The 14,337-nt window shown below is 36.8% G+C and overlaps 1 protein-coding gene across 1 annotated transcript in view; it reads right to left on the bottom strand.

Moving 5' to 3' along the window:
• The window catches only part of usp10 (ubiquitin specific peptidase 10), a 176,833-nt gene that overhangs the window by 88,133 nt on the left and 74,363 nt on the right, over positions 1-14,337 (bottom strand). Inside the window, exon 4 of the mRNA XM_039763322.1 lies at positions 10,949-12,307. Within this exon, the coding sequence (XP_039619256.1) occupies positions 10,949-12,307 (1,359 nt within the window). The remainder of the gene's footprint in view (positions 1-10,948; positions 12,308-14,337) is intronic.

The following is a 14,337-nucleotide window of genomic DNA, read 5'->3' as shown; positions in this document are numbered from 1 at the left end:
TCAAAAAAAATAAAAAATTCCTTGGCACAAAGGAGACTCAATGGCTAGCAGGAATGTGTGGCGAGTCGGCTGCCTAGCAGACTTCACGTGGCTGGTGGGCAGTGAGACGCAATCTGGTCTGTACCTATTGTCACTGAAAAACATCGTAAGTGAACATTGCCGTAGGAATATCAGCTACACAAATGTGTTCAGCACCACGATCAGCTGATGTCAGTACTTTACTTTCATTTTCAATCTCGATGTCTAGATCACTTGAATAAAATTAGAGTCAGACAAGTCATAGTCCGATTCAGTGATAATATGCAAAACGTCATCCACTTAGTATTTTACGTTGAGAATTCACTTTGGTCTCTCAAGACGGCGATGAAATTTTAAATTTGGTTGCTCTTTACTACTCATGCAAGTGCAGAAATTGAGGTCATGTCAACAATGCTCTCTTTCCTTCTGGCAAAGAGAGTCAATCTAAAATGTACCGTTTACAGCTGATTACCATCCTCTACCACTTAATTTCAACAAAAGTCGATATCCGCCCTGAAAGAATTAAATCAAACACTGCTTGTCTGAGTTTGGACAGTGAATGACCTTGTGATAAGTACAGCAGCTCAAATTTTCAATTAGAAAAAGAACAGAAAAAGAATTTGAAGTTGCTGCTTCGTAAACAAAAGGATTGTTAGCAAAACATGTCTATTTCAATTTGTTAAGTTGAACTTGTTAAGTATGTTAGCCTTGTACTTTCTTTAAAGTGATGGGGAGCTTTCTTATAAGTTTGTACTATTTATTAATTATTTGTGTGTGTGTCATAGAATACAAGTTTTGGTTATAAATAATTACTGCAAAATTTAAATGGTAATCCATATTTATAATTATACCTCAATAATTAGGAATGTCCATCTTAAACAATGGAGAAAAGCAAACACAAAACTGTATAGAGTAAATGTATATTTAAACATTAGTGCAATTAAGGGTTAAAAAGTGATTAAAACTTGTATGTTTATTTTTAAGCAGTGGTTAATTGCCAATATCAATTAATTGACTCAATGTGTGAGAATACATATATTTCCTGTTAGACAATTATTTCAGATAAGTGCATTACAGAAGAAATTAAACAATATGACAGTAAATAAGCAATTTATTTACTATTATGCCATATGTATTATGGATTTTTTTAAGTTAAAGGTATGTTTTCAAGGGAAATTTATTTATGTTGGTGTTTTTAAGGTCACTAAACAAAAAGACTGCAGAATTTTATTTACATGCAACTCCAGCGGTCCACAGTTCAACTATAGAAACACCACAATTAACACTTTAATATGGGACATTTGGCATCTTTGGGTGTTTATACAGGAGCTAAATAAACAAACAAACAAATGGCTAATCCAGTAATATCAGTGATTGGTATTAACCCTAAAAAAAAACCCTGATCAGAGCATTCCTACATAAAACTAGCCAAAAGCAGTCATTCAGGCAGGAAAAAAAACCCATTAACCAAAAAAGTCAACTGAGGTAAACATATCCTGTGTAAAGAAACCACAACAGGCAACGACCAAAGAAATCCAGAAAAAGATGTATTGCAATACTAAATTATCTTGTTACAGCTGCCAATGAATAACTTGCCAGAGAAAAATGGCTACACTTGCAGATTGTTAAGTAATATGTAAGGTCTAAATAAGATAAAACAAAAAATGAATAAAATGGATCACTTTTGATACAAGAAATAAGAACATATCAAAAGTTACAGTACATGAGTTTACTGACCCATTCACTGAATGTCAACAATGTAAGCTGCATATAGGGGAATCTCTGTGGCACACATTTATATGGAAAAGGCAAAATCTGAATGCTCACAACAAAACTATTTTGATAAAAACAGTTAATTCAGTTCAACATAACTTACCATTTTTGCCTATAACAAAATGTTCATAAAATGGAGCACACAAGTCTCCCAAGGCAATACCCTCAACTACAATGCTTGGTAATTTACTTTATCTAAAGTTGAGGGGGGAAAAAATGTACTTCCTACCAACACGAGAAATTACTGAAGTGTTTCCTTTGTACACCATGTTCTAGTTAAACAGATCACATTCACTATATTTACTCCATTCTAATTTTAAACATTTCTATTTTATCTCCAACTAAATGTTTACTTTTAAGCACACACTGGACATTTTTTTTTTTATTCAACAACCACGGTTCTTCAATTAGTATAGTGGCTTTCTCTGGATATTTTTCTAGTGTTATTATACCTTGTAAAATGAAAACCTAAATTTTACGATATTCTAGCTGTGGTCTTACAAACATGATATAGAATTTAAACCTAACAATTACATCTCTGTTTAAAAAAGTGTGGCAAGTAAAATTAGTTAAAATACTAAATGGGACAGCTGGTCTGACACATCCAAGAAGAATCCCATGTCTTATTGGCAATGTTTTACTTAGCATATTCCTCCTAGCTTGCATGCTTAATATTAAAATAACTACATAAACCATTAAGCAAAAATATTTCTCAACTTTTGCAGTTTAAAATATTCTATGATTGCTCAAGTTACCTATAAATTTGTTCTGCATTCTTAACAGTACACTTTTTAATCTAATCCAAATCACCAACTGATACATCTTCACGATCTACAGCAACTATGTGCTAAGATATATATACTGCAGTTTTCTCTTCTAAACCTAATAGCTTCACTATAATGTAGTCTTCTCTTTATTTGGCATGGACTCGTGAATCAGTTATATTAGGAATATATTTTCGCCCTCTTCATTCCATTTATAATGTTTTTGAAATCATCCAAAGGCTTTTTGTCCAGCTATACACTGATCCAGTTAACTCACTGGATTTTCAATTCTTCTGCTGTAGTTAAAGCAATTTGTGCTTTCTTTTCCATTCTTGGTTATCTCTACAAAGTTGCCAGTTTCAATGGTATTTTTATGTATTTTCATACTGCACTACAACTTGTTCAATATTGATCCTGGGAATTGTTCTATATCCCAGAGGACAAAGGTCATGCTCTGCACTCTGTCTTACTCTGGACTGACAGGTGCCATATACTACCCCTTTTTTCTTTTGCTGTTTAGGGTTATTAAATACAGTGGAAGAAGTCTTAGGAGCTGGTGATTCCTGGCTTGTCTGCTTGTTCACAACTTATTCCTTCCTATGATGGAGGGGTAGGTGCATGATTAGTTTTTCAGTCTAGTAGTCTTCGGATGTATGATTCAACAAGCTTGCCAACTGCCATATCACTACACTTCCTAAACCCACTGTTGTTCTCTCATGTTATGGCTAAACTTAAATTAACGTCACATTGTCCATGAGATTATTCTATATTAAGAGTCTCTTCTGATAGCCTAAATAAATATTAGCAAGTGTAGGCTTCTTCCTCAAAAAAAGTGTGGTGCCCTTGTTCTCACGAAGCATACAATTCATAAATCTTATTCTGATACCATATGGTTCGACATATGGTCATACTGTTTAATTAATGTAATCTGTTCTCTCCTTAAATATTCTGATTGACGATTTGTCTTTGGCACGTGTAGTAACATTTAGATTAATAAAATCCTGGATAAATCCATCCATTATCCAACCCGCTATATCCCAACTACAGGGTCACAGGGGTCTGCTGGAGCCAATCCCAGGCAACCCAGGGAACAAGGCAGGAAACAAACCCCGGACAGGGCACCAGGCCACCGCTGCCTAGATAAACCTCCATCTCAAAATGGACATGTACACTCCATTCCACTCTTATATAAACTGGTGTGTTAGCTGAATTATTTCAGACTGTTTCACCATTTGACCCAAGAGTTTTCAATTTATACCTCTGCATAATTTGATATCCAACATTTGACTTCTATTTTTAATTCATGTTCTCTCACCTTTGTCACTGAATCTTCTCCCATGCCTTTCTTTGGTCCTGCACATTACAAGGTTGGAATTTAACAAATTCCTTTTGAGTAACAAACTTTAAATGAGAATACAGTAGTTTATAAACAAACCTGAAATTTCTGACCTTATATCTAGGCTCTATGAATAGTGCCAACATCACCTGAAAAGATAAAGGTTTCATTCGGTGATATCTATTTTAATGACAAGTATGAACTCCACTTTGCCAACACCAGTGCTGAGCTCAATGTTTCATTTGCTCATGGAACAGAATTTCAAATTCATTACATACAATCTCATCTGCATGCATGTGGGGTGGCTACAGCAAAATACAGTTTGTGCAAAGAATCAAGATAAATGACTGCTTCACTTTAATGCGCCAAGATATATACTAAATCTGGTGCTGCTTCTTCTGATTTCCATTTTATCAATAAATAATTTCTTGACTACTACTCTGAACTATTTTCCAATTTCTCTAGCTTCTCACACTCTACTGTCAAATTGTTTTTGTTTTAATCTCTACCCCCATTATCAGAAAACAACCCTTGCTTTATTGGGGCTCATGTTCCACTTTAATTGAGTTTATAGTGCCGCTTATGTCAGTGTATATTGGCATAGCTCCTAATTTGGATGGTTTGCCTGCAGATCTCCCTGTCCCTAAACCCAACACTCTGGAACCAGCAATCACTCCTGCTGTTAGAGTTGTTAAGCAAGACCATTACTTTTGAACACTGAACCCAAGAAAGGAACATGACTGTTATCCTTCTAAAGCAGGATAAACATTTTCATTTTGTTAGTTCTACAGCATAGGTCCCCTCAACCTAAAGAACATTGATGTAAAATTACTGACCAAGGTCTTTGCATGTCATCTGTAATGTAATTCACCCAGACCAAACACCTTTCATTCATTCACTCTCTCAGCCTCATAAAATGTGGGCACAATGTTAATAAGTTATCAATGCTGCCCCATCTTTTAAATCAAGGGTGCCCAACTCTGATCCACAGTGGCTACAGGTTTCCATTTAAACCATTTTCTTAATTAGTGACAAGTTTTTGCTGCTAATTAACTTAATTTAATTGATGTGCTATTTATGACTCATACTTAAATCAGGGGTGAGAAACACTGGTACTACTGGCCCGCAGTTGCTGCAGATTTTTGTTCCAACACAGTTGCTTCATGAGAAGTAATTTATTGCTGAAGAAGTACTTACTGCTCATGTGACATTTTTCTAATTCACTTTAGTAGTCTATGTTAAGAATTTAAACTCTTAAATTGCTTATTTTACTCATAAACAGCTGCTTTCTCTGTTTTAATTGCTCCTAATTCAGTGTGTGCTGCTTGGTGTAATAAATTACTGCACATAGAAGGAAACTGAAAAGAAAGAAAAAGAGAACTGAAAATTAATCAGTTTTAGGCCTCAGATTATTTGGATGATATCATAAGAAAGGGAAAAAATTATTTATGAATGACCCGACACTGTAGAGTTAAAAAACTAACAAGTTATGATATTAAATAAGACTTGTTATTGGTAAGGATTGTTTTTTAATCAACTGGGTTGTAACAAAAACTTGCAAGCCATTGTGGCCCTCCAGGACAAACATTGATCACCCTTGTTTTGAATCCATGATCTGCCCTCTCCTTTAATGAAGAATCCCTTTGTTTATTATGAACAGACCATTCTTATGATGGGTTACTGCACAAGATGGGCCATGGCTCAATCTAAATAAATCTGATAAAAATCTACATCATTCTCAGCAGTTACCCTAACTCACTCCAGCACACACCCGGGCAGGGCTGCCCGCTTTCCTCTACCCTTTTAATCTCTCTTTCTCTCTCTCTGTGTTGCATGTTTTCATTGGCAAATCTCAGCATCTCAGTCCATCAAAGTGCACAACACATATCACTATTATTTCTTAAACACTAAAGTGAATCTTCCTTATTTAGGTGACGTCCCTTCTGATATCTATTTTATACTTTTGTCCTTTGAACCCTTATCAGGTCAAAAATGTACTGGTTGAAATCCTCTCTTTTCACCTTTAAAATTATCCTTGCCAACATGCTTCCTTCCCTCTTTCATCTCAGTGCCTTGCAATTATTTAAGAACTTTAGTTTTTCCCTCACTCACAGACAACTTCACAACTATAGCCTTATACTATTCTATACCAAAGTCTCTATCTTTAATTAGTCTCAGCTGCCTTTCTCCTTTTAAAAATATTAAAATGAACACTATTTCCTTTTTATTTATTAGCTCTACGTTCACTCCAGATTCATCTACTAAAAACTAGAGGGAACTCGGACTGCTGCACTCCAGAATCGTATGGAATAGCAACAGTCTTGTCTCCTAAACATTCTACTGTAATCTGTAAAAGGCTGTGCTGAAGTGTCACTTCTAGATTTAAAATTCTATCACTGGGTGTTCACTCTGTGGACATAGCAGTTAAGCTATGGCTCTGTCACACCTCACATCAGCCTGTATGGCATCGAATGGACTACCCACGGTCTTTGCAAGATGTATTAGTTACATTAAAATCAAGGGTCTATAGTGCCTGTGTAATCATCACAACTAATATATGGAATCAAATTGATAAAATAGCTGCTCCCTCGTTGAGATGGTAATCTTTCAGGCCTGTCTTTTGAAACCCTACCTTTTCACTTTGGTCCAATGACAGATCTCTCTGTTTTCAACGGCACAATCTATACATGAAGCGTACATATTGCTACAGAAATCACAATTCATGAAACTTGTATAGATTTCATAAACTCTCCCTTGAAAGCATTTTATACTGGTTCCCCTCTACAGACCTATCTTGCAGACTTTGTTCCCTTTCTCAACATGTTGTGGCAGGGTCCTACTGTCTTTTCTCTGTGTACAAGTGTGTTTTCTCTCTCCATTCCTTTCTATGATCACCACACTTATGCCACAGAACCTCATTGTTCAACCTCTCTATGTGCTCTCTCTCACCAGAGCAAACTGGTCTGTCTTAGTACTTTAACAGCCAAATTACTCTGTTAGGGGCAGGAGAGTAGGGCCAAAAATTCAATCTCTTTCTATTATATTAAAAAAAAAATCTTGGGAGGGAGACGAGATCTTCTCGGAAGACAATTTGACATCCCACGAGACAAGGCAGTGAGACATTTAAAACAAGTTCACGGACATTTAACCTAGCAGTTGTTGGAATGCTTTTGTCAGACACACTTCAGGTGCTCCCAGCTCTTAAAACAACAACAAGCAGAACAGGCAGCTCGCAAGCAGCAGAAAGACAGCAGCTGATCCGACCGCTTCTCCTTAGCGTCAATGTTGGTGATCTTTTCCCAAGCTTAACCGTTATTTTTCTCCACTGTTGAAGAGGGCACTAGTATTTATTATCCACTATTGAAGGAAGCAGCCAAATGAGGACCTGTAAGGACTTTGATATACCTTATTCATTCTGGCCAAAGGTCTTACCCTTTTATTAAAAGAAGCCTAAACGTAGAAAGGTACCATCTCAAATATTGTGACCAATCTCTTGGAAATATTTGTTATATTAGAGAAATGATTATACTGGGCTTTATTGAAATTTTAAACTAACTAATATTCTCTTGAAAATCAAAAAATATCTAATATATGACAAGTACCTATACATAAAAAAAAAAAGTTATATTAATTTGACAAAAATTATTTACAATGTCAGTCAAAAATGGGAACTTTCAAAATTACAAAGCAGATAAAATAATCTTTTACCACCACCTTGTGTTCCTACATTGGGAACTACAGATGGCCTTTCAGATAGGGGAATTACAAGTTAAAGCTTGCTCAGACAATAGTTTCCCATAAATCAAATCCTACAGAAGTTTTAATGCAGAATTAAATTTCATACTTGATCTAATTTGTCCCTGCAACTTAAAATTTAACCTGAAAGCCAGACAATATCATGCTAAAGAACATATGGTACATTTGATCATAGAAGGCAAATAGCAGGCATTTAGAGTGATTAAAATTTTCATGCTCATTTAGGGAAAAAAAAAGGAAAAAACTGCAATATTTTTTATTTACTTATATATATTGCCTCCATTGTTTTCTATAAACCTAGAAGTATAAACTGCCATGCTGTACATGTTCTAATTTGTTAAACCCACTGTAATATTTTTCATATCAATTCCAAACAGCAATTTTTTTCATAATGTATTGATTCAGAGAGACAAATTTCTGCACTAAAAATATAAAAGTCATTCTCATGCTAATATAGACATGACATGTAGCTGTGTGTCTAAACCACCATGCTCCATCGGGAGCATTTCCATATGTGATGCTTAGAGTGTGACAGCTTTTTAAGAGACATACATTTTGGCATACGGTTTTTCAGGATTAATACTTTAATTGAGCACTTTACCTACCCTAGACTTCAAAACAATATGCCACTTTACAATATTAACTTTAATTTCTTAAATAAAATTATACTGATTAATTCTATTAAAATAAAATTTATCACAGAATCAGTCAAAATTCAGTTATTGATATGAAGCCATATTTGCAGAAGAGTGCAAATGGGTGCCCAAAACACGTTCCATATAAACACTATGGATCCCTGCCAAAATGTAATTCTCCCTGATCACCTGTTTTCCTGACACGCACGAGGAAATTCATATGCCCGTATCAACTCAACAATTGCCCACTGATAATTGCTGTTGTTTCCCCGACACTAATTCTTCTCTAGACTGTCTATTCTCACTTTAAGCTCAAGTCTGCATAAAAGATTATCTAGTGATGAGTTGTAAGGAATCATATAGGAAAATAGTTATTTGAAATACATGTCATGCGTGTTCCATGTATACAACGATAATTGTAAATGTAGGATGACAAGTGTGAGGGGGGAAAAAATATTGAGCACATAGCTAAAACAGATTTTTTTTCATACATAAGAAAAATGACAATGTTGACATGAAGTGTATGTGCAAAGACTGAAGTACAAATATCACACACATTATCAAAACAAGTGTCCTTTTATTCAAGAACTGAAGAAAAATTGTTCAAATGACATGTTGTGAATGTGCAAAAACTGAAGTCCAAATTTCACTAGGTACAAAATAGACATTTCAATGCATGTATGTGATTGGAGGTTTCATGTTCAATCGATTATATCTGACATCCACACAGGTGCAACAGTGGTAAGGCTTCTGCATAGCAAATCTATGCAGGTGGTACAGAGGTAACATTGCTGCCTGGCAGAAAGGAGCTCAAGGGTTTGAATCATGAATCAGCTCTGCATGGAGCACTAGGAGTAGTGAGCTACTTATTATTATATAACAAAAACATATATTTGATTTCAGTTCATAATAGTCAGTTTAAATTTATTGTGGTTATAATAGCACTGAAGGAATACACAAATGCAGATGATTAATTTGTTCTTGGAATCTTGTTGAACAAAACAGACACCACAAAGTCTATAGAGTTAGTTTTTAATCCCATAGAATATCAAACATTTTTAGTAATAAAATGCACTGCATTTATACATTCCAATTGATGGTAAATTGCAAGCCATCAATGCTGAGGTCTATGTTGATTACAGGTAGTCCCCAGATTACGGACATCCGACCTATGACTTACGAACGAGGCCGCAGCTGCGACGCAAGCGCCTCAGTAACTGCTGCTCCGTCATCTTCGGCCTGGGGATGCTGCTAGCGGTGGCTGGAGGGGGGCGATTTCGCTGCTCGCACAGTGTAGTGTCCTTCGGGCGGCTCCCGGTGGCAAGCGGTGACCCGCAGTCCAAAGTCACCGGGGCCACAGCCATCACTCGTGTGCAGGACGATGGTTCGCTGCCTGCCCCACTATGCCGCCACAGCTACTGCTCCTGACTGGACGCAGACTGGATGGAGCGGAGGGGGGAGCGTTTCACTGCCCACCCAGAACATACGGCTGGTAATGCTGCAAGTGGTGACCGAGTTGAGGCTGAAGGTAGGCCACTGAGGGTGAACGGGGTGGCAGGGGTAGCATTGTAGTGTGGCTTGGATGGCTGCCTGTTGAATTGGGGTTAGGCGATTCACTACCCGCCTTTGGCCACACCGTGTTCGTTCTCAGTGTGCGGACGCTGCAAGCAGCATACTGTAGTGGAGGTGACTGTGTGGTGGGCGAGTGATGAACCCCTCGCGCCCCAGTCATTCTCAACAGTAAGCCTGCTTGTGCCGTTACGCACATGGCAGGAAGTTGTCTCTTGTCAGTACATCAGACGTGTTGACAATGGGTGCTTTTCTGCTGTGATAGCATGTACAGTGCTGTGCAGAAGAGCTCATCTTAACCTTTTGTCTTCACCCTTCAAGAATGTCTCTGAAACACAAATCTGATGCAAATTCTGGTTATACAGTAAAGAACAGAAAAACCCTCACCATTGAAAAATAAAGCAGAAATAATAAAAAAGTCAGAGAGAGGTGCAACTCCATCAATCACTGGCTGAGCACTTGGTTACAGTCGGTCAACAATAGCATTTATTAAAATAATGTACCTGTTCCAACTTGCATACAAATTCAACTTAAGTATAAACCTACAGTCCCCATCTTATACGTAACGCAGGGACTGCCTGTACTTCGATTTCAAACCATTACAGATGAGCAGCATGGCTAGTTATTTTAGAAAATAAATAAAAAAATAAAAAAAAACACAACAAACCAGTATGTTCTGCACATACTACCATTTCACAACCAATATATTGTTAGGTGTTAAATTGTACTCTGTATGTATTCCATATATATTAAATGTATAATAGCCATACAACTTTACATTTAAAACACACTTAATCTACCTGTATGGTCCTAAAACTTGCACTACAAACCAAAACCCTTTTATTAAAATATCAAAGTGATACTAGAATTTCCATCTCTACCAACTCCAATCTACAAAGATAAAGTTAAATACTGTAGCACCTGGGTGCTATATTTGCACAGTAGACAGTATAAAAAAGCCTTAATGATAAACAAAGGTTATTAAAAAGAAAGGGGAAAAAAACAAATCCATTGAAACCATCACAGCTGAAATTAAAGCAAGAGCCAACTTTCCTCTCAGAGAAAAACTTATGGTTCTCATGCTATTGATACTATACCTGCAATCTTAAAAGCCATTGGATCTTCAGATACAGGGACTGGGCTCTCTTTAACTTCTCCAGTCCTGTCATGAGTTTGAGTAGCTGCCGGGATGGTAGCAGTGACAACAGGCATGCTTTTCATTTCCACAAATGCCACTGGACCACCTGGAGAGGGTTTAGAATTGTGAAAAAGGCTAGCCCAGGATTTAGCTGGTGGGTTAGATACAGCAGAGGCAAACATTGAAGTTGACAGTGGAGCTGAGGATAGCCCTAAGTCCTCAGATGATTTTGTCTCTATCTCACAGGGCTCAGGAAAACCTTCTTGCTGCTGCTGGTCCTCATTTGTGCCCAGTGGGTCCAGCTGTATTTCTGCACAATTATCAGATTGAGGACACAACTGCCCATTTAAGACATTATTTTTCTCAATTTCCTCTTCATCAGTAGTACTATATACTTTATCACTATCTCCAGAAATAGTGGGGTTATTGGTAGCAGTAACACAATTAGCAGCAGAATGAGAAGGATCAATACACGATACCTGCTGTGGCAAACATGGCACAGAAAGAGGGGTGCTAGAACCATCAATTTCATTTACAATAAGTTCAGTGCTGTCCTGAACAAAAGGATCAAGTTTTTGATCAGCAGTCCTACTCGCATCTGTGACTTCGCTACTGTTAGAGGAGGAAGAGGAGGAAGATGCATTGTTCATATAAGTCAAGGATATGGCTCTACTCCCTAAGTTCAAGTTAGTATTATCAGGGCTTTCACAAGTCCTCTGATTACTGGCAGATGATACTGATGTGGTAGACATAATAGTAGCAGTGGTAATTAAAGCGGTGCTGCTAACACAAGCACCATTTCCAGTAAAGTCCTCTGGCACCATGCCTGAAGCCTCCAATACTGCTTCATCTGATCCATGGCTGCCAGGGCTTAAAGAATTCACTGCATGCCCATTGACAAGTCCTACAAGAATCTGAGTTTCCGAATGAGCCTGAGCACTATTGCTGCTGCTACTACCATTGCTACTCGACCCCTCTAAGTAGTTATAATATCCTGGCGGCCTTTTTTTCTTTTTTTTACGTTCACGCTGTCCCAGACTTCCAAGAGTACTATCCATATCCAAACCTTGCTCTGCACGGTTATCATCCATAGACGAGGCTTCAGAATGTTGGCAGTCAACAGAGTTGAACTCATTGGTGTTAGAAGCTTGCAGACTATTAACTTTATGAGAGGGATGGCAGCTTAGAATGAATTCAGGAGCTTGTGGGTTCAGTGTACTGGAAACTTTGTGCTTGCAGTCTTTCAGCCCATCAGCCTCAGGTTCACATGCTTCGTCTGCTCCACATTCAGTAGATTGATATTCCTCACCTGTAAGGACTGTAAAGAAATACAGAAAAATTAAGTAACAGTCAATAAAATTGTTACATTGCATAGATTATGCAACACAGGATGGTAATGAAATATAAAAAAAATTTAGTGAAGAATTAAAGAAATACTTTTTCAATCCACTACCTCATATGTGCATCAATGGGCAAGAAGTTTATTCTCCACAAAGTTCCTAATACAATGGACTTTAACAAGGGGGAGAAAAACAGCAAACAATATTAAAACATCCATGAGAAGAGAAAAAAAAAAAAAAAGTCTTATTTTACTCACTACAAAATCCAAATGCCAGGCACATAATTATATACTTGTATCATTCAATTTCATTTGCCAAAATATTGTGAAAAACTATATTTTAAAATTTTTTCTCATAAACAAAAGACAGCACTCTGAACTGAAGACCCACTTTCCCTTCATACATTAGTCAGGAGGCCTGATCAGGTTCGGTTCATTCATTGGCAATTACCATACTTTGCACCCCATAAACATTGAACAGAAAGGTCTAAGAAGTCTACAATCAGAGATTAAAACTTAAAATGAGAAAAACATTATATATAACACATGCCGTATTTCTAAGTAATCAAGGGCATGGGGCTAATTTACCACTATAGTTTAAAAAAACACCACTGCAGCTTAATGACCAAAGAATGATGCAATAGGCAGATTGTCAATTTAACAGCTCAATTCTGTTCGAAAGTGCTCCAATTTGTTTGCAAAAGGATTTTTGTATGTAGCAAAAATGTACATGTCACAAAGGCTGCAAACATGCAACTGGAAGTGTGATACTTGGAGGTTTTAATGTTGATCTCTGTTGTTCAGTGTTGTATCCCCATAGAAGTCCATTGTTTTAGTAACTTTGTTACCTCCATTAAAACAAGAGATTAACAATTTGTTTAACCCATCCCTATAACACAGGGTAAAGCAACACAGTAAAACAGTATAATTTTTGGACAGGGTATTCCTCTAGAATGAATATCGCCAAGGACATCAAATCAAAAACTGAATCTTACATTACAATAATTAAAGCTTTTTTAAAATTCTATAAGCTCATATATTTACATTGGAAATATATACTGTTAAAGGCTGAAGAAAGTACAATAGTCTGAAACAAAGTTGGGTGTTGTCTATCAATCACCCCATAACAGAGACAAATTAAAATTCACCTGATAAAAATACTCTTAAGATCAACTTCTATTTTCAAAAAATATATGTAAAAAAATGGAATAAAAAGGAAATTTACACACCAATCTATCTTCTTTGGGAGATCAACTTGCATGCAAGTTAAGAGGTACAGAACAAAAAAAAGGCTTACCAGCTTGAACTGGCATTAGCCCTAGTTACATTGTATATCAAAGTACGTTTTAGAGTAGCTGGACATTAAATTCTTTGCAGCTCTGTAGAAGTTGATCTCTCTCTGTATATAAAGGAGGACTTGGATAACCTTTCAAGACTTTTTCAGCAATGGCAGCCTTTAGCTTCAGGATTAAGTTGGAATAATACTCCCCATTGATGGCTTACATTTACCAGAGGAAGTCCACCATGACACACTCATACCTCCAAAAAAATTGCAGTCAAAATTTCCAGCAAGTTTTTGGGTTGTGGGGAGGTAGCAAGTTGTGGTACTGTACATGGATTGAGAGACTTGAGATTGCCATCATCCTTGTGAGCTGATGCAGGGGAAGAACTGCTAAGTGGTTTGGTGCTGCTTTGTAACAGTTATGCAATTTTTAATCCAAAACACTTTGAAAATTCCTTAACGGCAACCAAAACACAAACAATTTACTTTAAGGTAGACCTTAGGAAATAGTGTGTAAAATGATTTACTTAAAAGAACAGTTCTTAGCGCAATTCAGAAGCAACAGTATACAATAAGTGTTCAATGAAAGGAAGGGAGCATAAATAGTATAAACAGAGGGACAGAGCTTTAAAGGAAGGAAGTAATGAAAGGGGTGCAAAGTTAGGAAAACAAACAGGGAAAAATTGAACTTCAAAGAAATATACTTAGTAGGCAGTCGAGAGGGAGA

The sequence above is a fragment of the Polypterus senegalus genome, chromosome 9, assembly GCF_016835505.1.
Source record: "Polypterus senegalus isolate Bchr_013 chromosome 9, ASM1683550v1, whole genome shotgun sequence".
In the NCBI taxonomy this organism is placed as follows: Eukaryota; Metazoa; Chordata; class Cladistia; order Polypteriformes; family Polypteridae; genus Polypterus; species Polypterus senegalus.
The sequence above is the reverse complement of the archived record's forward strand: the minus strand, read 5'-3'. Positions and strand labels throughout refer to the sequence as shown.